Source organism: Thunnus maccoyii, chromosome 18 (genome assembly GCF_910596095.1).
Source record: "Thunnus maccoyii chromosome 18, fThuMac1.1, whole genome shotgun sequence".
Taxonomy (NCBI): domain Eukaryota; kingdom Metazoa; phylum Chordata; class Actinopteri; order Scombriformes; family Scombridae; genus Thunnus; species Thunnus maccoyii.
Genome location: NC_056550.1, coordinates 14,478,999 through 14,501,596, shown reverse-complemented (window position 1 = coordinate 14,501,596; position 22,598 = coordinate 14,478,999). Strand labels below are relative to the sequence as shown.

General features: G+C 41.9%; 1 protein-coding gene across 5 annotated transcripts; it reads left to right on the top strand.

Annotated features, from left to right (window-relative positions):
• Window positions 1-527: 527 nt before the first annotated feature.
• tbc1d16 (TBC1 domain family, member 16) lies at window positions 528-22,080 on the top strand. 5 transcript variants are annotated; one of them, XM_042393601.1, is made up of 14 exons: window positions 528-660; window positions 4,215-4,363; window positions 4,563-4,775; window positions 5,733-5,895; window positions 6,075-6,383; window positions 11,512-11,706; window positions 11,962-12,109; window positions 12,286-12,450; window positions 13,055-13,203; window positions 15,211-15,345; window positions 16,437-16,623; window positions 16,758-16,937; window positions 18,305-18,451; window positions 19,175-22,078. In XM_042393601.1, the coding sequence occupies exons 3-14, from the start codon at window positions 4,595-4,597 to the stop codon at window positions 19,472-19,474; spliced, it is 2,259 nt and encodes a 752-aa protein (XP_042249535.1). In that variant the 5' UTR covers window positions 528-660; window positions 4,215-4,363; window positions 4,563-4,594; the 3' UTR covers window positions 19,475-22,078. The 5 variants fall into 5 exon arrangements, with proteins under 5 accessions (XP_042249535.1, XP_042249532.1, XP_042249536.1 ...); XM_042393598.1 differs by having other exon boundaries at window positions 528-714; XM_042393602.1 differs by lacking the exon at window positions 4,215-4,363.
• The last annotated feature ends 518 nt before the right edge of the window (window positions 22,081-22,598 follow it).

The following is a 22,598-nucleotide window of genomic DNA, read 5'->3' as shown; positions in this document are numbered from 1 at the left end:
CGGTTAAAATACGTTTTGGTTGTTGTAGGCAGTCAGTTGTGGGCTGAAACAGGTTTTAAAGGGACAGGTGAAGCCTGCAGCGACTGTGTGACGGGGTGCTCTGACTCCAGCTCCGGTCCTGATGATGGACCAACTGCATCCAAGCTTTTCCCAATGACCTTTAAAACGTCACTTGTGATGAAAAAGGGGGCAGCTTCATATGGTAGGCTGAGTCGGATGTTAGTTCATGTAAAATATATATGTTTATATTTTAAATTTCAGCCTTGCTTTGTGTTTTCAATCTGAAATCTAAAAATCCCGTGATAGGAAAAAGCCTTTGGCCTTCCGGAAGCAGCGAAATTTAGAGGGAATGGTCTAGTCTGGAGCACTTAAGTCAAGTTAGAAATAAACACCATGTGATTATAGGAAGTGAGGCAAATTTGCTTACAAATTAAAGCGTCAGAAAGTCTCTAAACGCACCAATACGCCATACCCGAAAGGGGAGGGTTTACTTTGAAGGTTGCAACCGGATGTGCGCTTTTTGCTGCAGGAACAGCAGCAGTCAGACGTGTGGTGTCACTGTCGGAAAACACGGGGATGCAAACAGGACTAAACAGTTCCTAACAACGGAGCCAAATCCAGCTGAGAAGAGGTGAAGCGGTGCCCGGTCCTTGCTGCCCGGTGAGTGAGCTGGATGTCCGACACGGGCTGTAGCCTCCTGCGGCGGGACTGAAGGTGAGAGCTCAGCCGCTTGGAGCCCTTCCTCTACATGCTGCTTGCTATTCATTCATTTCTCCTCCTGCTGGAACAGGTGTATGCCAAGAATTTGTCCGGTACGAGCGAATAATGTGTCAGTGTTGCGTCTTTTTTGCGCGCTGCCGTTGGATAAAACAAACTTTAAAGTTACCTGGACAGCATGACATGTAACAAGCAAAGGGTTTCAGCCATGGTAGCCTGCTAAACTAAAATATTTATATCCAAGATGGTACAGATAGAGTCCCTGCACGGGCCAAACACACACACATACTATATATATATATATGTGTGTGTGTGTGTGTGATATATATTTATATATATATAGGTTACTATGGGCCCTCTGCATAAAAAGTGCTGCGGTGGCAAAAGCCTTCCTCCCCTCTCCTCCTCCTGTCAGGCTGATAGCTGATGGAGCCCCCGACATCATGGCACGCCTCACACAGGCTACACTGTTACTGCTGAGGCATTTCCTCCACTCCTGCCACAGCCAGGACACAGAAAGGCCACCTTCAATCAGCGTTTGGTAGAAAATAGTTTACCCACTTCATGGGACTGACACCTTTGACCTACAGTGTCAGAGTAAGCACTGACTGACAAGAAAAATGAAAATACCGTTACATTATAATGCGATTTAATAGCCTACAACAGTTTTGTAGTAAATATTTTCTATGTGAAAGTTCAATTCTTCTTCTGATCCAGCTCTATGGTAATATTTGAGGCTCTTGATTGTGGTGTTTTTGTATCACATTGCATTGTTGTGTAGGATTTTTAATACTTTTCTCTACTACATACGTAAAAGAGTTTTGAATAATAATAATAATAATGATACAAGAACATCACAATGTACAGCCTCAGAGAGTATTGCATTGCATTACATGTGTTTCTATATTCCTCTGGTCACTATAAGGATGAGCACATGAGTTACAGTCAGACAGATACAGGATTTTTGAGGCGAATGCAGATATTTGAGTGTATAAAATCAGTTCATGATCTTTCATCACATTTCTTACAGAAAAAAAAGCATTTTTAAACTTGTTATTTTTAAACAATTAAACACTTTTTCTTGAACAGCAGTATTTTTTATATGTACTGGTATTTAAACAATCACCAAATACAAGTCAACCACCCTTCAATTGGCACTACACCATATAATACCAGCAGGTGGTTGCAGGGTTTATGTATTAAGCTTATAAATTATTTAGCATGTTTTGTTACTGAAGACTCTTCACACTGCTGGTTATGTGTATTTAGATTTTAGAGCACACAGGGATGCATTACTATATGACTTCCTCTACTACAGATATACGTTTTGAATGATTTTATCAGGTGTAACAAAGCCTAAAGTGTCTACACACGCTGCCATTGAGTCACCCATAAAGTTTCCTCATAACTAAGCCAGACTGTGAAGAATCCAGAAGAACCTTGTTTTTCAGGCTTCTTTGTGGCCGGTCTCTTTTCAGCTGCCTCAGGCACGTTGTTCAGTGTTCAGCGTTGGCTCCTCTATTCAAATGTCAGCATGACAACTTAATTAATGTAGCCCATAGGTGAGAAGCTGAGACCCTGGAAGCTTGTGGCGTCTATACCCGCAGCTAAATTTCTATGGTGTAGGTTTCAAGTTCTTATTAAAAGTTCTCTTTTTGTCAGGCAATCTGTTAGAAGTTTGTAAAAAAAGCAAAGTATTCTGCAGGTCACCGTGGGGCGGGGCTGGTTTTTGAATGGTGTTTCAATCCTAATGATGTTAGTCATTTGATAAAACAGTGAAAGGTCAGAGAGGAGAGGCAATGTGTGAGCGCACTGAGGTGTTGACAGCATAAAAAATGAAGCGAGAAGAAAGACGTGTGAGGACTTTGTCCTTTAACGGCCAAGCCGCCAGCCTGGACAGGCTCTATCAAACTAACCTGGGTGGCTCTGTAATCACATAGAGACCAAAATAACCACTGGATAATAGCACAGCAGTGAATATATTGTTGCTGTTATCAGGCTATTAGTTATAGTGGCATGTCATGCATATGATCCCAGCCTGTGTGTGGACACTGCATGAGTCCAGTCTGGCTTATTTACAAGTGGATCGGTCTGGTGCTTTTTAAGGCAGTTAGTATGCAAATAGTCCAGTTGCCGCTATGTTCAGTTGTAGTCTAATATTATGGCTTGCAGGATAGAGGATCTGTGACTTCATCCTCTTCTTTTAAATGATTACATTTTTAGATTTTTTTTCCCCCTCAAAGAGTCTGAAAAATATGAAAAATATTTTGAATCACTTGCAACTATTGTAGAAATGAAACAATTCAATTCAACAATTCAATTAGTTGACCAACAGAAAATTTTACGGGAACTGTTTCAGTTGAATTTTGATTTAGATTCATTGTGTCAGTCATTTATCAAGTAAAAATGTCAAACATTTTCTGGCTCCAGCTTGTGTGGATTTGCTGATTTCCTGTGTTTTATCTCATTTTATGTTAAATATCTTTGGACTTTGGTCTGCTGGTCAGACAAAACAAGACATCACTTTAGACTCTCAGAAGTTGTGATGGACAAATCTTTTGACTAGGCTAAAAGATTTATCAATTTATTAAAAAAGATAATGAACAGATTAATCGTTGATGAAAATAACTGTGGATTATTGACATCTGCAAAAAACAGCCGCCCCTTTTACAATGTGAATTGGTGAAATTCAGCAAAAAAACACACTACGCACTCCTGCTTTTTTTTTTTTTTTTTTTTAATGTAAGCCAAATGATGGCCTACAGTACGTCTGTGTTCCTCCTCGAGGTCATGCCTCAATTTCGTGCCAGCAGACTTCCCGTCTGGGGCCTGGCATCAGGAAGTGGGGTGCCTGCTTAATCAAGCAGAGGTAAACATGCCCTGTGAGGAAAAAGGAGGGAACATTCCTCAGATAGAGTGGGGAGTACGTGTCAGAGTGTTCAGCCAACAAAAAAAAACAAGGTTACACAGATTCAGTGGGTTCCAAAGATACAGACACATGTGTCAAAGTTAAGAGAAAGGAAATTAATCTGTGAGTTCTCTGCAAGGAGATTAAACAGAAAGAAAAAACCCCGCAGACGTTCTCTAGCAAGTATGACTTTAATTACTTTTAGTGTTCTTTCAGCCTGAAAAGTAAGATCCCCTCCAAGCCTTTTCAAAGACGCTGCTGCAGCATCAAAAGAGAGAAGTTTGTCTCATCACACGATGCTCTCTCTCTCTGAAACAGACAAGTTAAGCGTTGGTGGTGTGACATGCTGATCCCAGTTCAGTGCTGATGGTGGTGACATCTGTTGGCTACTGATAACTGCCTAGAATTTCACACGAATGAAGTGGAGGGTGTTTGCACATGTCTTTGTGTGTGTACATACCTGTATGTGTGTGTGTTGTTTACAAAAGGTGGGGACACCCTTTAGTTACACACAATTACAGTATACAGAGACGCCGTGAATACGTGTGTGTGTGTGTGTGTGTGTGTGTGTGTGTGTGTGTGTGTGTAGGTAAGGAGAAGGTGGAGGCAAAGGAAAATGTGGCACAGAGAACTGCTGAACAAGTACAGAGGGAAGAGGGGATTCTGGGGTTGAGCTCTGCAGTAAGGACACTGCAGTAAATACAAGCACACACATGTGACAGAGGAGGTGAAGTGTAGGTGAGGATCTGTGCAGTATCTCTACAGTAAAGATGTGTCACGATGTCGTTTACACATTTGCTTGACCGTCACGTTCCTTTTTTTCCCTCTGATGTCCTCCCTTTTCATTTCCTGCACCTTTACGCTCTCATGCCGTGTCTGTCATCTTCTATGCTCCCTTCTTCCGCTTCCTATTCTATCTGCAAATCTCCACTTCCAGAGGATGGGCCCAGTGTCCCGGTTTCTGAGGAGATGTCACTGGGTCGGCTCCTGCGGCGTGCCTCCTCCAAGGCCTCCGACCTCCTGACCTTTAACCCTGGGGCGGGGGGCTCGTCGTTACGCTCAGGCCTGGATGGCGAGATCATTTTCTCCAAAAATAATGTTTGCGTGCACCCCGCAGAGCCCCTGCCTGGCCTGGCAGAGCACCACCCAGGTTAGTCCGCACTGATTTTCCAACTGTATTTTCTTTTGGTGTGAATGCAGTTGTTGGCCTGGCAGAAAACGCTTTTCCTTTAGTTTACTGTTTCCTGAAATTAGAAGGTTATAAATTATGGGACATAATCAAAGAGGGTTGCAAGTGCAGCCAGGCTTTAATGGCGCTCTCATTCTTGCTACTTTATTACTGTAAACCCACAATATTATTCCTAAGACTGCTGTTACACAGAGTGAAATTATTTAACCTCGGTCTACCTTATTTATGAATGTGAAGGAGGTAAGTAGGGCTGCGACTAACAATTATTTTCATTATCGATTAATCTGATGATTGATGATGAATGTCAGAAAATAGTGCAAATTTCAGTTATAATTTCTTAGAGTCCATAATGACATCTTTACATGTCTTGTTTTGTCCAATCAACAGTCTAAAATCCAAACTTTATCTGTTGAATATCATAAAAAAGCTTAAAATCATCACATTTGAGAAGCTGCAACCAGCAAATGTTCAGCATTTTTCTTTAAACAAAGGACTAAAACAATTATTCAGTTATTAAAATAGTTACTGATTAATTTTCTGTCGACTGACTAATCGTTGCACCTCTAGATGTATGATTCTGATGCACTGGTTTTAAAAATGAGAGTGCTAGTGGCCTGTGTTGTTGGTTGACATTTTTTAACTCATACTGGTATGAACACTCACAGCATTTCCTCAATTTCTTGATCCCTTATCTCTTTGATACACACCTATGATTCTCCACTATTGACTGCGTGTGTGTGTGTGTGTGTGTGTGTGTGTGTGTGTGTGTGTGTGTGTGTGTGTGCTGTAACAAGTCTCAAGTTTCCCTCTGTGTCGTCATAACTTTGTCTGGGTTATCTCTTCTCAGATTTCATGTCATTTCCTTTCACGTTACCTTTCTCAACATAATAATTCCTGAACTAACCACGCCCCCTGCAGGCTACCTTTGTGTGCACATGGAGAAGGACGAGAGCCTGGGCACCACTCTGATTCTGACCTGGGTGCCAAACTCCCGCATCCAGCGGCAGGATGAGGAGGCACTGCGCTACATCACCCCCGAGAGCTCCCCTGTACGCAGGAACGCACGCCGCCGAGGCAGACGGTAGGGAAGATCTCTTAAAGAATACTCTTTAAGATATTCAATTTGAGAAAAAGCATGCGGTTACAGTATAAAAACCACAGTTGCACTCAGATTAAAAACATTCTTGATAAAGTGTGCAGCCTTATTTCAGTATTATACATGATACTGATGCCATATTAAATCAACTACCCCCCCTCCAGACCCCACTCCCGTCCCCCAGCAGCCCAGGAGGAAGATGAGGACGAGGAAAGGAACATTACCAGCAGCACCTCTGCAGAGAGCCACAGTCTGGCTGTAGAAGCCGGAGCAGATGCCTCCTCGCACCAGCAGCAGCTGCCCTCGGCTGGAGAGGAGGGCGATGAAGGCTCCTGTGAGCTGTCGGACGAAGTGAGCCGCGACAGCACCATGGGTTCAGACTCAGACACTTTCTCCTCCCCCTTCTGTCTGTCCCCTGTCAGCGAGGCCCTCTGTGAGAGCAGCGGCTCTGTCTTCCTGGACAATGAAAGCAGGTCAGTGCGAGGGATAACGTGAGCTTCATTCATGATCTATAGTATTATTTTCACACAGCAGAGTTAAGTTTAAGCTTAGTTTTGTCATTCAGCGGCAGGAAAATACATCAACAAAAAAACATCATGACCATTTTTTTTCGTCCCTTGTTCTCCACATCCGTAATTCCACTGCTGCCCTTCATATTATCAAAAATTATGTTTTGAGCACCTTGGTAGCAGAATAGTTGCATACCACATACTGTAACCAACATCCGCGGCTCGATACTGGCAGGAGACCTACTGTATGTTTCATACCCATCTCTCTCTCCCCTCATTTTGTGTCTGCCTCTGTACTGTCAACTTTTCAATAAAGTCCAAAAACATATCAAATTTTTTGAACCTGTAATTAGAACTTTTGTTTCGCAAATATCTTGCAATCAGTTTTTATGAAAGTCTACTTTTGTGACCACTGTAGACCAACTGTTGCTACCAGTGCACTTTTTCTGTGTTTTTTGCACACAATTATTGACACTTCTCCTTTTACCATATCACATATGTTTGCAGTATGTATGAGTGATGCACCAGCAGTTCAGCCAGTAACAACCTGGCATCCCTATCCCACAGTAGTTCTGGTGGAGCTCTGAAGGCATGCTATCAGCTGATCCAGTCTTAGTTTGTGAATTATGTGTATTCAATATCTCAGTGATGTATTTCTGATGGATTCTCATGACTACACTGATCTGAACTAGTTTAATTTTATTCACCTAAACTGCATCACACCTAGGTTAGGATATTTAATTGCTACCCCACTGTCAGACAGAAAAATATCAGCAGTTATCTGTGGTCATTTGTTATGCAAGTTCATTTTAAAGGATAGGTTCACAATTTTTCAAGTCTGTATTAAAGCAATAGCAAGGTGCACAAAGGCTGTAATCCTCCCCCATGTTCACACTGGCTATTAAAAGATCCCTTCATAAAGCATTTTCAATGTAAGTGATGGGACCTCGTTTAGAGCAAAAATGTATTAAAGCGTTTATTTAGCTAATATGCATATGAAGCTTCATCAGTTGGAGTTAGTTTTCAGTATGAAATTCCATCTTTGTGTCTTGACAGAGTGTTTCCCTGATGAGCTACAGTGGGAAGATAGTAACAAACTATTTTGTACTGAAAGGACTGTAAATTTGGAAGATATCCACTTGATTTGACTAATTCGGACTGCTGAAGCCTCTTTTTATTTGAATTTGAATACATCTTTGCACAAAAGGAGGACTGTGGATTTTGTCCCCCTTCACTTGTATTGAACGTGCTTGAGGAAGGGATCTTTCAATAGTCAGTATGAACAGGAGGAATGATTACAACTCGCCTGTTTTAATGTTCATACAGCACCTGACTATTGTTTTAAGACAGATTTGGAACGTTGTGAACCTATCCTGTAAAGGTGTTTTTTACAGTTACCCTAACCTGCCACAAGGTGGAGCCAAAGAGAAAAAAATTGATGTCATGAAGGGTGGTTTACACTCTGAGGCCACATGGTGGCTCACTACTCTACAGCTGAATGTCCCAGAGGGAGTGAAAGCAGGTAGATGACCTCACTAGGCAGCACGATAACGTTATCAGAGTTCAAAATGGGTTCACTTACTTAAAGCAGGTCTCAACCTAAACATTTTATAATGTCACAGATGGCCCACAATCATTCCCCATATCCAACAAACTCTCAACCTCAGAGCTTCCAAAGCCTGCTCTCTAGTCAAGGGAGCCATCTGGACAGTGATTGTGTTGCTGTTCGGACCTCACGGCCGTTTGACTTTATGATTCCCTCCGTGGTCGTTTCCTCACACAGCTATTTGGCCTGACATGTTGCCCAGAATGTGAGCCTGTGTCAGTGTGTGTCAAAAAGAGAGAGAGTGAGAGTCAGTGTGTGTTTAAGCCTTTTTAACCACTCTCAGACCCCAGCTTGCTGTAAGTGCAGTCAGTGTGTGACTTGGCAACGTTCTCTGCTTCACAGCTTCTAACCTTTACTCTGTCCTCCTCTTCCTTCACTCCTCTGGGTTTCACTCACTGTTAGTGTCTGTCCTCAGCTCTCTGGCACTTTGTGTGGGTCCCCTTCGCCTGTTTTTCCCTTCCTCACTTGGATTCTCCGCTACCTGTCCATTCCTTCCACCCTTCATTTTGCATCTCTTCCTCTTGGTCATTCTCTCTGTTTTTCTCAATATTGTTTCTTTTGGTGTCGCCCAGCTCTCAAATTTCTCGCCCCCCTCCTACCCACCCCCTCCTCCTCCCTTCCTAAAGTCTGTGTGAAGCCCTTTGATTCCCAGTGCTCCCGGGGTTGTTGTGCTGGGCTGAATGTCAGCTCTCCGGATTAGAGGACTGAAGAGAGTGGAGCAGCAGCCAAAACTCTGGAACCCACTCAATCTCTCTTTCTCTCTCTCTTGCTTTAATTGACACTGTTAAGGGGCCAGGAACTGGAAACATGTCACTTGGAATCATTCAAAGAGAAAGGGCCGCGTATGGGAGAGTGAGAGCGGATGAAAAGGGGGGAGAAGGAGGAGAGTGGAGGGAGAGGATAGAAATCCACAGCAATTTCTGTCCAGCTTTTTAACAAGTTTAACAGTAGTTTATGAAACCACTGTTGGCTGTCAGTGTGTACTACAATTAAATCCCAGGACAGCGGTTGCCAGCATTTTTGCAATGTCTACTTGTGACCACTTATCACTGGTTACATTATGTTTACTTGCTGTTACTTGTTTAACCAGACTTTGAGTTCTGAAGAAATAAAATTATCCCGTAATTCACAAGAAAAGTCCTAAAAAAAATAACCTTTAATACATTTTTTTTTTTTTTCTGCTTTCCTATCCTGTTAATCATCTCAGAGCCTCTCTGATATATCTAGCATCCTTTTCTAGAAGAGGCCTAGTGTGTGAAAAGTCATGGAAAAGAAGGTTTTACAGTAACAACACTGTATGCTATTATGGTTCTGGGATTATTTGATACCTCATGATTAACAAATAAGAAAAATTGATGTCAGATTTTTTTTTCTCCTTTTTCCAAACTCCAAACCGTACTGACCACTCTGCAGTGTGCGCCTGCAGAGCCCACTCCACCCGCTTGATCCAAGCCCTCCCTCGTCTCTCTGTTCACTCCAGGGATTAGCTGAAGGGCCTAGGAGTCCCAGGAGGCCTGTAGCACTCGGTCCCAGTTCTCAGTGTGACCAAACAGCTCTTTCCCTTGGGGTAAAGCCTCATATATGTGGAAAAAAAAGGTGTTATGGAGGGCCTCAGGGCAGTTTGATCTCACCTTGGCCTGGTGGGACATGCCATGTTACAGCAGCCTCCGTCAAAACAGCTTGTTTACATAATGTTCTCTCTGTGCAGTTTATGGCTTGGCTGCTGCCTACCGTACATTCGCTGCCTACAGTACTTGAATAGAATTAGGCTGTTTACACTGACAGACGTTGTTAATCACTTGTTCAGTTTCCGCTTGAACGCAGCACAGAGGATGATCCACCCTAAAATACTGAGAATCATGTGCTTTCCCACCACGTTTTCCATGGTTTTTGCATTTTCATCTCAGCGCGGAGAAATATGCAAAAACCTTTTTTTCATATGTACGTAAATGTCTGCTTTGAATGGGCTCGCAGGCCTTGTAAACACCCAGGGCTCGACAGTCATTGGAGTGAGTGAAAAAATGAGTACAGTAGTCCTTTTTAAAAGAGCTCCTCCATATTTCAGGTTGCTTAACGCCCTTACCAGAGCTCTCTGTGCCTCTCTCTCTCGGTCTCCTAGTATTCCACAGTCTGGTTTGTGGCATGATACATGAGACAGAGAGCAGTAAATCACCAGATAGCAGAGGAAACTGTGCAGCTTGGATTGATCAGCCTTGTTATTTTCCCATCTGCTAACAGGGAAATGATTAGCCAGACATGATTGATTCAGGGTGTAATAGATTAGACCTGCCCTCCCCCGTCTTTTCAAAGTACCAGTTATCCACTCGTGTTTGCCTATAAAATTGTTGTAAATAGAAAATTGTTTTCGGAGTGAAAAGATGTGTTTTTATTCATGCAGACTTGTGAAATATTTTTTTTGTGTTAGAGATATAATAAACTGAATTTTGAATTGAATAAATTATTTTAATTCTCTAAACAGGCAACACTTATTTGATAGTGAGTAGCAAGCAAATAAGTTTATTTAGATGTCAACGTCTCAAGTGTCAGCGGGTTTAACGCATTTCTGTGTTGGTGTGTTTCTCAGCATTAGCATGTCTAGAGACGTGTTTGAGAGTGCATTATGGTCATTAGCTATGGTCCATTCACTTGTGTGCATGTGTGTGTGTGTGTGTGCGTGCGTGAAGAGAGAAAGATGTTAAAAATGCCAGCCTGTAATTCTAACAATTCAGGAACTTGTGTGTGTTTGCAGCATACAGCATATTTGGCAGCATACATACTCATGTCTGTTGTCTGTGTTGTCACATGTGTGTGTTTCTCTTCTGTACATGTATATGTATAGTGTGTATGTGTGCTTGTGTGTCTCCTCCAGCAAGCAGAGGAACCCTCGGCTCAGGTTTCAGTGCCGGGAACAACATGCTGGCCATGGGGGAATGACAGGGGAAATTGTACGGCAGACAGTGTGATTTGTGTGTACAGATTTCCTTATGTGTGTGTGTGTGTGTGAGTGTGTATGTGTGTCCTCAGAAGCCTCCATGCATTCCTCCCATTCTCAGCCTCTTGGCAGAACCATATTGAGACACAAAACAACAGGGCAGAACTCAGCTGGGGATAAGCCTATATGTCTGCACAATTACCACCGGGCTAAACAGGACTGGCCACTGTCTACATGATATTTATTATTAATGTCCCACATAGAGGAATGGCTCTGTTTTCCTTGTTCCTTGTGAGGCCAAGGAACTATGAAGAAGATATTTTTGTGCAAGGTTTCTGCATCTGCAGTCCTTTGATTTCGCGGAACACATGACTCAGTTCCCTTTTAGCACAATCAAACAAAAAAAAAAAAGCCCTCTTTCATACCCAACCTCAAAAACTAAATCTAATTCCTGGAACCCATATTTTAAATAACCTCCAACCTCACTTCTCTGAAATCCAACTCAGATCTTAAAACTTAATTCACAGAAAATATCTCTGTCTTGTTTTTCCCAGGGAGCTGTGCGAGGAGTCCATGAACCACTCAGTAAGCTCCGCCTCCAGTCTGGACAGCCACGCCCCATCTGAAAGTGGTTGCCAGTCGCATGGCGCGCGGTGGGAGGAGCAGCAGAAGGTGCTGGCTCTGGAGCAGTTGTGTGGAGTTTTCAGGGTGGACCTGGGTCACATGAGGTCGCTGAGACTCTTCTTCAGGTCAGCTGGGAGTCCAGAAAGGTCACAGGGAGGTCATGAGGGGACACCTTGAGGTGTTGCTGTTTTGTAGGTTTCAGGACGGTTTGTTTTATGGTAATTAGTGGAAAATGAGTTGTGGGTATGATTAGAAATAAGTGAGCAAGAAGTGTTTTTTACTACATAAATAAATGAAGCATTCCTTAAAATTTCAAAGGTGGAAAATGTTTTGTGAATGTTATTTTCTTCTGTTTATCATTCTTTATGGTGCTGTTGCAGTGATGAGGCGTGTACCAGTGGCCAGCTGGTGATCGCCAGCAGAGAGAGCCAATATAAAATCCTCCACTTCCATCACGCTGGCCTGGATAAGCTGGCTGAGGTCTTCCAACAGTGGAAGTGCTGCAGGGAAACTCAGCTTAAAGACCAGGTCAGGTTACAATCTTAAATCCAGTTTGGCATCTGGTTTTATTGAGAAATTAGAACTTTTTCAACCTCTTCCTTTGCTAGTCTTTACTTTTTTTTGCTCAACTGATGAAAAAAAAATCTGTTTAATCTTTCCTGACTCACAGTTTACCGTTTTCCATCTGTCTCTCTTTGTATCAGGTGTCAGATGAGAAATCCTGCATGCAGTTTTCCATCCAGAGGCCCACCCTGCCATCGGCTGAGACCCACCCAGAGGAGAGGCTTTATCGGAGGCTGGATGTCACCACCTGGCTACGTCACCTCAACCATAGTGGACAGGTGGAGGAGGAGTATAAATTACGCAAGGTAGATCATCAGGAGAGACTTTATCCATTTTATCCATGTAGTCATGCCTCACTTTTTTGTTTTCTCTTCTTTTTTTTTTGCATTTGCACACTGAAAGTCATTTTGAAAGTCAACCCTGCAGTGAACAACTTTCAGTTTTAATCAGCACCCCCATCTGTAAATAATGAGAGGGTTGCTCTTGGCCAATGTCCCCCTGTGAGTCATTTGGGTTCTCTCAATTTGACTCAGTTGAAGGTTTACCATCTGACTCAGCGGCAGTTAGACTGTGACCAAGACATTTCCTCAATAAACACGCACATGCAGTAAGAGAACCGTTTCATTTTTCACTGGACATATATACACTGTTTGTTTTGTAGAAGTTTCAGTTTTGCAGCATTTTGCAACACTCATGAAATAATACAACCACTTCAGTTTTGTAAGGTCACAGTGGAGTACATCTACACAGCTGTCTGCATGTCCTTGTTTGCATACAAGATAAGTTCACACAGTTATCCAGAACAGTAGAAGCGTTCCCTCGCTGTGTGCCCCCCTGTTTACCCTCTGAATGTTTGAGAACACTCCCTTTTGTGCTCACTGTGTTTGCTCACCTCCCACTATCCACCAGGCCATCTTCTTCGGTGGTATCGACCCATCCATCCGTGGCGAGGTGTGGCCCTTCCTGCTGCACTACTACAGCTATGACTCCAGCTCCCAGGAGAGGGAGGCCTGGAGACTGCAAAAACGCACCCACTATCATGACATCCAGCAGAGGAGGTGGGGAGAACGTGGAGAGAGAGAGAGAGAGAGAGAAAAAAGATACATGTGTGCTTGTTGTATCAGAGTAGGGAGATTTCCTGGTTGTTGATAACATCTGTGCCACGAAATGAAATTTTAAGTCATCCCAGGGATTATTTGCACATGCAATCTGGAAATCAATTAATTTTGAAATGTCTGACTGAGACGCTTTGAGATAAACTGTCACGTGGCTGCAGTATTGGCTGCCAAATGCTCAGTCAGTCAAACATTAAACCATATGTGAGTCTATTGTGGCTTCTCATCACAGGCGTTGAGCAATCAATAGGCACAATCAGGGAAGTGTAAAGGGGAGGTGTTGGGTGTAAAATAAAAGGTCTCTGGAGAAAATACATGTCAGCGCTTATCAGATCATACCCTCTTGTCAGAAGGAGGAAAAAAACAGCCGCGCTGGTATGCACGGACAAGCACACTCACACACACACACACAAGCACATCCGTTTCCACCCCACGACCAAAAGGTTGAGTGTGCACATATTTTCACGCGTATTGCCACTCTGTCTGTAATGAATATGATAATTGGACAGGTTTCATCTGTGTGGCCTATTAACATTTTGAGTACTTCAGAAAGTCTTATCCAAGTCAGGTAATTAGAGCCCTTGTTCTGACTCTAATGTGGATTCCTTTAAAGACCATTTGACTAGAGCAGCCTCCAGGGCTACTAGTTGATCATTAGGAACAAGGATACAAGTCTCTCTTCCTTGTTTCCTAACCTTGTCTCCTTCCCTTAGCTATGATAACTAAGCAGCTGTTCGTGGAAGCAATGCAGCTGTAGCAAGTAAGAAGTCATTTGATGAATCAAGCACTATGTAGTTATAAACACTGTATATACGATACACACTACACTGTATACAAAACACTATATATATAAACACTATTATTGACATAAGTCAAAAGGCAATGAACAAAGTGACAGAAAAGAATGTTTAGTTCTTTTCTGCCTTTAAAACATTTCAAATTTGTCATATAACTTGCTGTATTCTGTAAATTAAAAAATGTTCCCTCTGGTTGACATGAAGAGACCGTTATATTTATTATTTGGTGCACCAGCGACCACAAGGCTCTGCTTAGATTTATGGAAGAGAAGAGGAAGTTCACTTCTCTTTACCACTTACTCTTTTTTTTATTCATAAACGCACCTTTGACTGAACTCAAAATGTATCCTGATTTGGATCATTTTAAGCTCAAGTCTAAACAGTTTTTTATCACTCATGTAGCCATTAATGATCTGGTGCTTGTCATTTAGTTTTATTGTAATTTTATTGTATCATTTTTAGCGTTTTGTGCTGTTTTGTTTGTATTTCCTTGTTGAGTTTTGTATATTTTAAAGGCCCATGTAGGGATCGGTGTAAAACAACAATGCTCCTTTTTGATAATCCTATGTAAACACAAAAGAAAGATAGAAAGGTGGCGGGGGAGGGGCCACACACAGCACAGAAACTAAACAGTTGCGTGGCATTGCATCAGGTGTGCGCTCATTATTCCTTGTGGGGCCACATGGAAAATAAACAGTGTTAATTAAATCCCTTCTGCTTGTTAGGACTTGAGTACATTAGTGCCATACACAGAGTACATTGCTAATATAGTCCCTAACATTTAGAGGGATGGATGGCACTTTTATGGCTGTGGTGTTATCCTCCATGGGGTGCTTGATGGTGAAATACCCCCTCAGTCCACTGCTTGCCCACCCCCATGTTTTTAGTTCATTTGCAGCTAACCATTAGTTTTTACACTAGGGTGACATTTATGGTAAAGATTATTTGATAGCACTTTTTAAAAAAAATCCTAATTACCAGGCATTTCCTGAGAGACTGTACAGTAAAAACTTTCTTCAACTCACTTGCACTTGTCTTTTTAATCTATCATAACTGAGCAAGAAACAACAGGAAAACAGCTGCAGCATTTATTTTCTTTTTGTGCCTATACTATATCTAACTCTTATTTCATTTCTGCCTGGTGTTTGTTCAGGTTGTCCATGAGCCCTGAGGAGCACAGTGAGTTCTGGAGAAAGGTCCAGTTCACAGTGGATAAAGACGTGGTGAGAACGGACCGTAGTAATCACTTCTTCAGAGGAGAGAATAACCCCAATGTGGAGATCATGAGGTTAGACCACCTCTCCTCATTTTTCCCCCATTTCATTTGCTCCCAATTTCTATCTCTCTATCTCTTCCATCCTCTCCTTCTTTCACCCGCTCTCAATTCATCCTTATCATTCCGATTCTTCAGCCCAACGCACAGGCGTACCTATTCATTTCATATTCTGAACCCTGGGGGAGCTGCAAATGAGTTTCATGCTTTATTGACTCTGACTAAGCCGTCTGAGCACTTTTGATGCATACTCAGAGCTAATGGCTTTCTAAACGAGGAGCAAGAGGATTTAAATAGCATATTAGTTTAGTGACTCTCATTGAGGCTCCAGGTATTTGTCTAGGCATCATGTTTTATGCTGCGCCTGGGCAGAGTGATACCAGCGCTGCACATGTCCAGATGCAGAGCACTTATCTCATACTTTCTCATTTATCTCACATCTATTGTACTGACATGCAATCAGTCATCTTTTCTGCCGTGTCATTTGAGCTGAAGATGCTGGCATCCTCTTATCATTTTTTTTATCTTTAATTATCTAAACACAAACCCACCGCAGAGTCTGCTTCTCCAAAAAGCCAACCTCTCAGAAACTGATTTAGAAACTGGTTTGTTTTTCTAAATGACTTTTTTTTTCCACTTTTATATATCCATCTATATATTGCACTACATGTCCTTAAGGTTTTCCCTTTGTTTTAACAATACTTAATTATGCATGAGCACTACCAGGGAAGTTTTCTTTCAAGTGGTATCCGTATAAGGAAAAAAAAAAAGAAAAAACAAAAAAGATCATTAATTAGCTCCCTGGTTACCAGTGGAGTCGGCATAGCAACCACTAAAGCAGGGCTTGTCATCTTTTTCTGGGTTTTAGCTGCAATGCTGAAACACATGTTGGATCATTCAGTGTGTTTGGGTGGGACCGTACTTTTCAGCGGTTTTGGCTGGGCTGCAGGGTCTTGAACATGTCAAAATAAGAGACTGTCAAAAAATAAATAAATAAAAAGGGAAAATTTGTAATTTTTCGGACACTATATTGCCCTTTCATAAGTGCCGTTTGCTGCAGAGATGTTTTAACAGCCCTAAGATGTCCGTGGTTGTTCTTGCTCCAGGCGAATTCTGCTCAACTATGCAGTGTTTAATCCTGACATGGGCTACTGCCAGGGCATGTCTGACCTGGTGGCCCCCCTGCTCACTGAGATCCAGGATGAAAGCGACACCTTCTGGTGCTTTGTTGGCCTTATGGAGAATACCATCTTCATTAGCTCACCACGGGACGAAGACATGGAGAGGCAGCTGGTAGGATGTGTGTGTGTGTGTGTGTTTGTGTGTGTGTGTGGCAAATGTCAGATTTTATCATAGAATAAGAATGCTTAAAATACCACCAGAAAATGCTTAGTTGTGTTTGTAAGACCTCTCTGACCTGCCTCCAGATGTACCTGCGGGAGCTGCTGCGTCTCATGCTGCCCCACTTCCACCAGCACCTGACCAGGCTGGGGGAGGACGGCCTCCAGCTGCTCTTCTGCCACCGCTGGATCCTGCTCTGCTTCAAACGAGAGTTCCCTGACACGGAGGCTCTGCGCATGTGGGAGGCCTGCTGGGCACACTATCAGGTCAGGGCAAAGTCCAAACTGCTCCTTTGCATACACAAGTTCGTAAGAAAAACTTTGTGTATATGAGTATATGGAGCTGTATTCTGTTTAACTACAGCACCAGATATCTGACGATTTGTCAGGAGGATGCAAAATGCAGTTAACATTGTCTGCAACAGAAAGAGTCCATGTAATTCCTTTAAAGCCTATTATAATCCTCCTAAATGCCTGTAAAATGTCATATTACTTGGTCTCAAAGGGGTTTAATGGTTGATTCTTTCAGTAAAGATTCAACATATCATTTTTTTTTCCTAATGTTAAATACTTCCTAAAAGCATAACAGCTTTTAATTTTAAAGATTTTAAAAAGTGACACTGTAAGTAAATATAGCTGTCTTTCCAACCTCTAATGCAGGTTTTTTTTCAGCCGTTCTGTCTTGTATTTGGGGTCTAGTATCATGTCATGTTCACTGCCATGACACAGAGCTTAACACGTCTTCTTGCTGTCGCAGAGTCAAATATCACTTATTCTGCTTCGTGCCATCTGTTCATACTCCCTGCTAGATGTGCTGATCTTCAGCTACAGGTGGCGATGGAGGAGATAGGAGAGTGAAATCTCGGTTTAGACAGTTGAATGTCACATACTGGACTGACCAAAAGCAAAAAAAAAAAAATCTGATAGATATCTGATTTTTAGCTCTTGTCATTTGAAATGTTTAGACTAACTGACACTCAAATATGTTGTTGGGAGGTGCAGTTTGAAATCAAGATGTTGGCGTGGTTACTCATATTGTTGTATATAACTCATACTTTTGTAATAAAAAGTAAGGTAAAATATATAACTCTGGGTACATTACCAGTGATAATCGAAGTGAACAATGCAGAGATCTTTGAAGTCGTTAATCTCTCAAAGGTTCCTGCAGATTTATAGAATTTATTTCATGTTGCAATAAAACATTACTTCCTATTTACACACAAAACACTGTACAAAGTCTCAATCCTCCAAGTTGTTCCATTACCTTAACCTTTTTTTTTCAAACCCTGCATCTCTAAACTTACATTTTCTAAAAGTATAACATTAATATCTTCCTAATTTGTATTTTCCTTGAACTGGATTTCACTGTTAATTTTCATTGTGCCTTCAGTATCAATTCTTTGTCTTTCCTTGTTTTGTGGTAACCTTCAGCTTGTTCCCTGCAGCAAGGTCATGACTGAATACACAGATCTGACACAATCACAATAATATCTGTCTGTTAAGCCCCCCAAAAAGCTGAAACTCTTCTTGCTTGCTCAATATGTGTTTTTTTTTCACCACCATGGCATTCACCTTATGAACAACTTGTTCTTTATTAACTGAAAGTCAATAACCTCTCCCCTATTTTTTTATAGACGGACTACTTCCACCTGTTCCTGTGTGTGGCCATCATCGTTCTGTATGGGGAGGATGTGACAGACCAGCAGCTCGCCACTGACCAAATGTTGCTCCACTTCAGCAACCTCTCCATGCATATGAATGGAGAACTGGTGCTACGCAAGGTATCACAGTAAAAGCTCTTGGTTTTGTCACCTTTATGTAATGTTTAAGCTGTTTCATTTTGCACCTCTGTACACCCAATATACATGGGTGTCCCTTTCTCTTCAAATATTATAATAATCTTGACTTTATGATCATACTCATGACAATCCCTCCACAGTCTACTGCATTACTATATATTCAATTCAGCTCAGTGTTTTGTTTGCATCATGGGGCCCTGCTCAATGCTGCAGCAAAGCAGCTTTAATATACTGTAACCTGCCCACAGAGGCCTTGAGGTGCTAAATGGGATGCTGCCATGCTATGCAGAGGATTTATGATCTGCATCCCCGCTACTGTGTCTCTGCCTGCTTTCTCATGTTTATGGATGCTGTGTTAGTCCAGCTGCATCCACGGGCAGTGGGTTCATGTTAGCATGCAGCTGGCGTTACTCCTTTTTTTTTTGTTGCCAGAGATTTTGCATCCAATGTTTTAAGAGCAGGCAGGCCGGCTTATTACCTTCAGGTAACACAGCGCAGTGCTGACCTTGACAGGGTTTTGTTATCCTTTTTTGCTGGAAGTCAAGGCTATTGATCTATTTTAATGTTTTAAACCACTTTATTTGAAATCTGCAACTAGCTGTTCTGCATCCACTGACTTTTGTTTCTTGTCAATCCAAAGCTCCTTTCACCCCGTCACATTTACATATTTTAGCTCATCTTGCCACTTTCGTCCCGCTCCTCCAGGCCCGCAGCCTTCTCTACCAGTTCCGCCTCCTACCCAGGATCCCATGCAGCCTACATGACCTCTGTAAACTGTGTGGCCCTGGGATGTGGGACAGCCGCTACATCCCCACTGTGGAGTGTTCTGGAGAACACCCGGACTCACAGAGCTGCCCCTATGGAGGCACCCCCACCCCACAGCCCTCCTCGCCCTCCCCTTCATCCACACCCTCGCCCTCACCAAATTCCACCCCTGAGCCTCCACTGGAGGGCAAGAGAGGCTCCAAAACCCGGGATATTTTCACCTTCCGGAAACAGCCCTGAGGTGGAGGTTGTGGGGAGCTTTTGCTGGTCTTGGCTCCTGTTAATACAGCAAGGTTTGGATCCATCAGCTGGATTCCTGAACTATTTGCTGCCCTCTAACTTCTCCCTGCTTTTAGTTTGCAATCACTATCTTACTGAGGATTTTTTTTTCCACTTGATCCTTTCATGTGGTGCAATGTGGAATACTGCCTTACCAGAATGTTATTTGCAACGTTCAGTATCACATGAATCTGTGATAAGGACGGTTTGGTGCTGGACAGGCCAGAGGTCAAGAAGCTGCTTTCCTTTTGAAGCAGAACGGACAATCACCAGCCACTATGTTGGTTCTAGTCTGCTGCTGGCTTGGCATACTTCCATGGGCTTTGTGGGCAGGGGTCGCATCAGGGTCTGAGGCAACTGGCCCAAATTCATGCAGACTCTGACCAGAGGGTTAAACAGAACTGGGAATCCATTCACAGGACTTGAACTTGAACTTTTAAATATGTTCCTGTGCTCTCACAATGGCATATTTGTGTGAATATCAAATTATATGTGCATATCTCAAGTCTGAGCAGACATTTTTAAAATGAAATCCAAACCTTTGGTGTTAACAAAGAAGGGTTCAACCTACAAATAGGAATATAATGAATTACTGGTACTTTTTAAGTTGGTTTAATTTCATTTTCAGAATGAATGTTTGCGTTTATATCAGCAATTACAAATATTTAGCAATATTATATCCTTGCATGAGCGATTCTTTAAATATAGAGGGCACAACTTGTTTCTTGGAAAACACTTCAGGCCCAAAACAGAAGTAAGAATGTGTTTACATAGGGCTCTGCATATTTCGGCATCAGATTGTGGTTAAGAACATTCTCATAATTTCTTTCAACTTGTGTTTCCCGGGAGGCAGGAGGAAACAAGCCATATGTTTCCTTCTGATAAAGTCTGAGACACGGACGTTCATGTTACCTGTTGAGCAATGGGAGCTTTACTGTGTACACATTACCATCATAACATATAATATGAATTTCCTGTCTGAGGTGTTGGATGGATATGACATCGGTGTCTGCCAAAGAGAGCATAGTTCATGGTTTTATCCCGACAGAGAAATTGATTGCCTTCTGTTTTACTTGAAGTCTTGTCATATGTGTTGAACCATGTTTAGACAGGGTTGTGAAAAATCGTCAGCACAGTGTTATTGTTTTTTTTTTCCCCCCCCTTCAGCGTTCTCTCCACTTTCATCTCGAAATGAACGACAATGTCGACAACAGCGCACTATCAACACTTAAGTATCGGTCCACATGAATGTATCTTCTGTTTGCTTCTTTCTCACTCGACGACAAGAGCGTCAAAAAGTCTTTGGTGTGCGTATGAGTGTGTGTGTGTATAAACTGGAGTGACCTCTAAACATCTGGTAATGAGTTGGAGAACAGCCGTAGAGGGCCTCCCCCCTGACCAGTCTCTTTAATTATAGCAGTCATCGTGAAGAGAACCTAGGAGAGAAAGACAGAAGAAAGAAAAGCTGGGCGGTGTGGGCGTTTTAGAAAAAAAAAAAAAAAAAAGACAAGAGAGATGGAGAGGAAAGGGTAATTTTGAAAGCTTAAAAATTCACACAGGGATGTACAGTGATCTCTAGCTTGCCTCTGTGATTTGCAAGTCCCAGATGTAAAGATGGTCTCCTCTCTGAGGCTTTCCCCTGAGAGCTATTGAGTGACACTCCTGGGGGTGAAAACATGTTCAAATTGCTGCTAAAATGTAACATTAAGACCTTCAATCAGCGTCGCTCCCCCTACCCCCTCACCCCCTCTTGTTCTCCCACCGCCTCTCTGTCTCTCTTCTGCTCTCTCACTGTCTCACCCAGCAAGCAGTCTCTGCAAATGACATTCATAACTGCTCCTTTTCCCTATTAGTTATCATGTGCAGCTGCTCACTGGAAATGCCCGGAGAGTTTTGAAGATTGGGTGGCCCGCGTTAGAGCGAAGCTAAATCTGTGATGCACAATGGGAAAGTAATCAAACTATGTGTGTGTGTGTGTGTGTGTGTGTGTGTGTGTGTGTGTGTGTGTGTGTGTGTGTGTGTGTGTGTGTGTGTGTGTGTGTGTGAGAGAGAGAGAGAGAGAGAATCTATGATCTCATGAATTTTATTAAAATCATCATTGAAATCACATTGTCTGCACAGGCACTGTAAGTCACAAGCTTAATTAAAGACTACTCCTATTTAAAGGGGTTGTGATCAGTCATCACTGAATGTACAATGTTGCTGTTCAGCTTTATGATATGTTGATGTATTTACTGTACACATCACAAAAAAGGAGCCTATTCTTATTCTTGGTATTAATAAAAAAAAAAGAAAAAAAGCTGTACTTTCATGTACTTTCTAGGAAATGTTTTACTGAGCACACAAAATGTTCCTGGCAAGGAATTTATAAATGCCATTCTGACAATAAATGACTGATTTTGATCTGATACCAAGTAAAACAAGGCCGGGACTCACACTGACACCACCAAAACTTTTCATCATTAAATACTGCAGAGGTAAAAGCATGAAGTGTATGTATTTTATTTGTAATTCATTTACTGAATACACGCATCAAGACTGATTTAGAAATATGCTTATAATCAACTGCCTGCTGTATGTTAATGGATTATCATAAATCACAAAGTCAAATGGCATGCATTAATAGTAAAATAAAAAAAGATAGTGACTCAGTAATGGGCTAATTCTCCAGAGGCAAATGGTTAAAAAATATTATAAATGATTAAACAACTATGCTAATCTAAAGATGCTTTCACAGTATAAATACATTTTTGATATCCACAATAAAATGATAATATTAGGGATGCAACTAATGATTTTTTTCATTATGGATTCATCTGTTGATTATTTTCTTGATTAAATAATTAACTGTTTGGTCTCTAAAATGTCAAAAAATGATGGAAAATGTTTGATGATGCGATTTCCTAAAGCCTAGCATGCAACATAAGATGTCATGCTTTGTCCTGACCAACAGTCCACAACCCCAAAAATATTCAGTTTACTATCATAGAGGACTAAAGAAACCTGAAAATATTCACATTTAAGATGCTGGAACAAGAGAATTTTACCATTTTTTGCTTAAAAAAATAGTGGCGATTAATTTTCT

Excerpts from the sequence above, each read along its gene's own strand:
- tbc1d16 (XM_042393602.1), top strand. The coding sequence starts at position 4,595 with ATGTCACTGGGTCGGCTCCTGCGGCGTGCCTCCTCCAAGGCCTCCGAC. Across the intron at positions 4,776-5,732 it reads CCTGGCAGAGCACCACCCAG|GCTACCTTTGTGTGCACATG; the intron begins GTTAGTCCGCAC and ends CGCCCCCTGCAG. Across the intron at positions 16,624-16,757 it reads AAGACATGGAGAGGCAGCTG|ATGTACCTGCGGGAGCTGCT; the intron begins GTAGGATGTGTG and ends ACCTGCCTCCAG.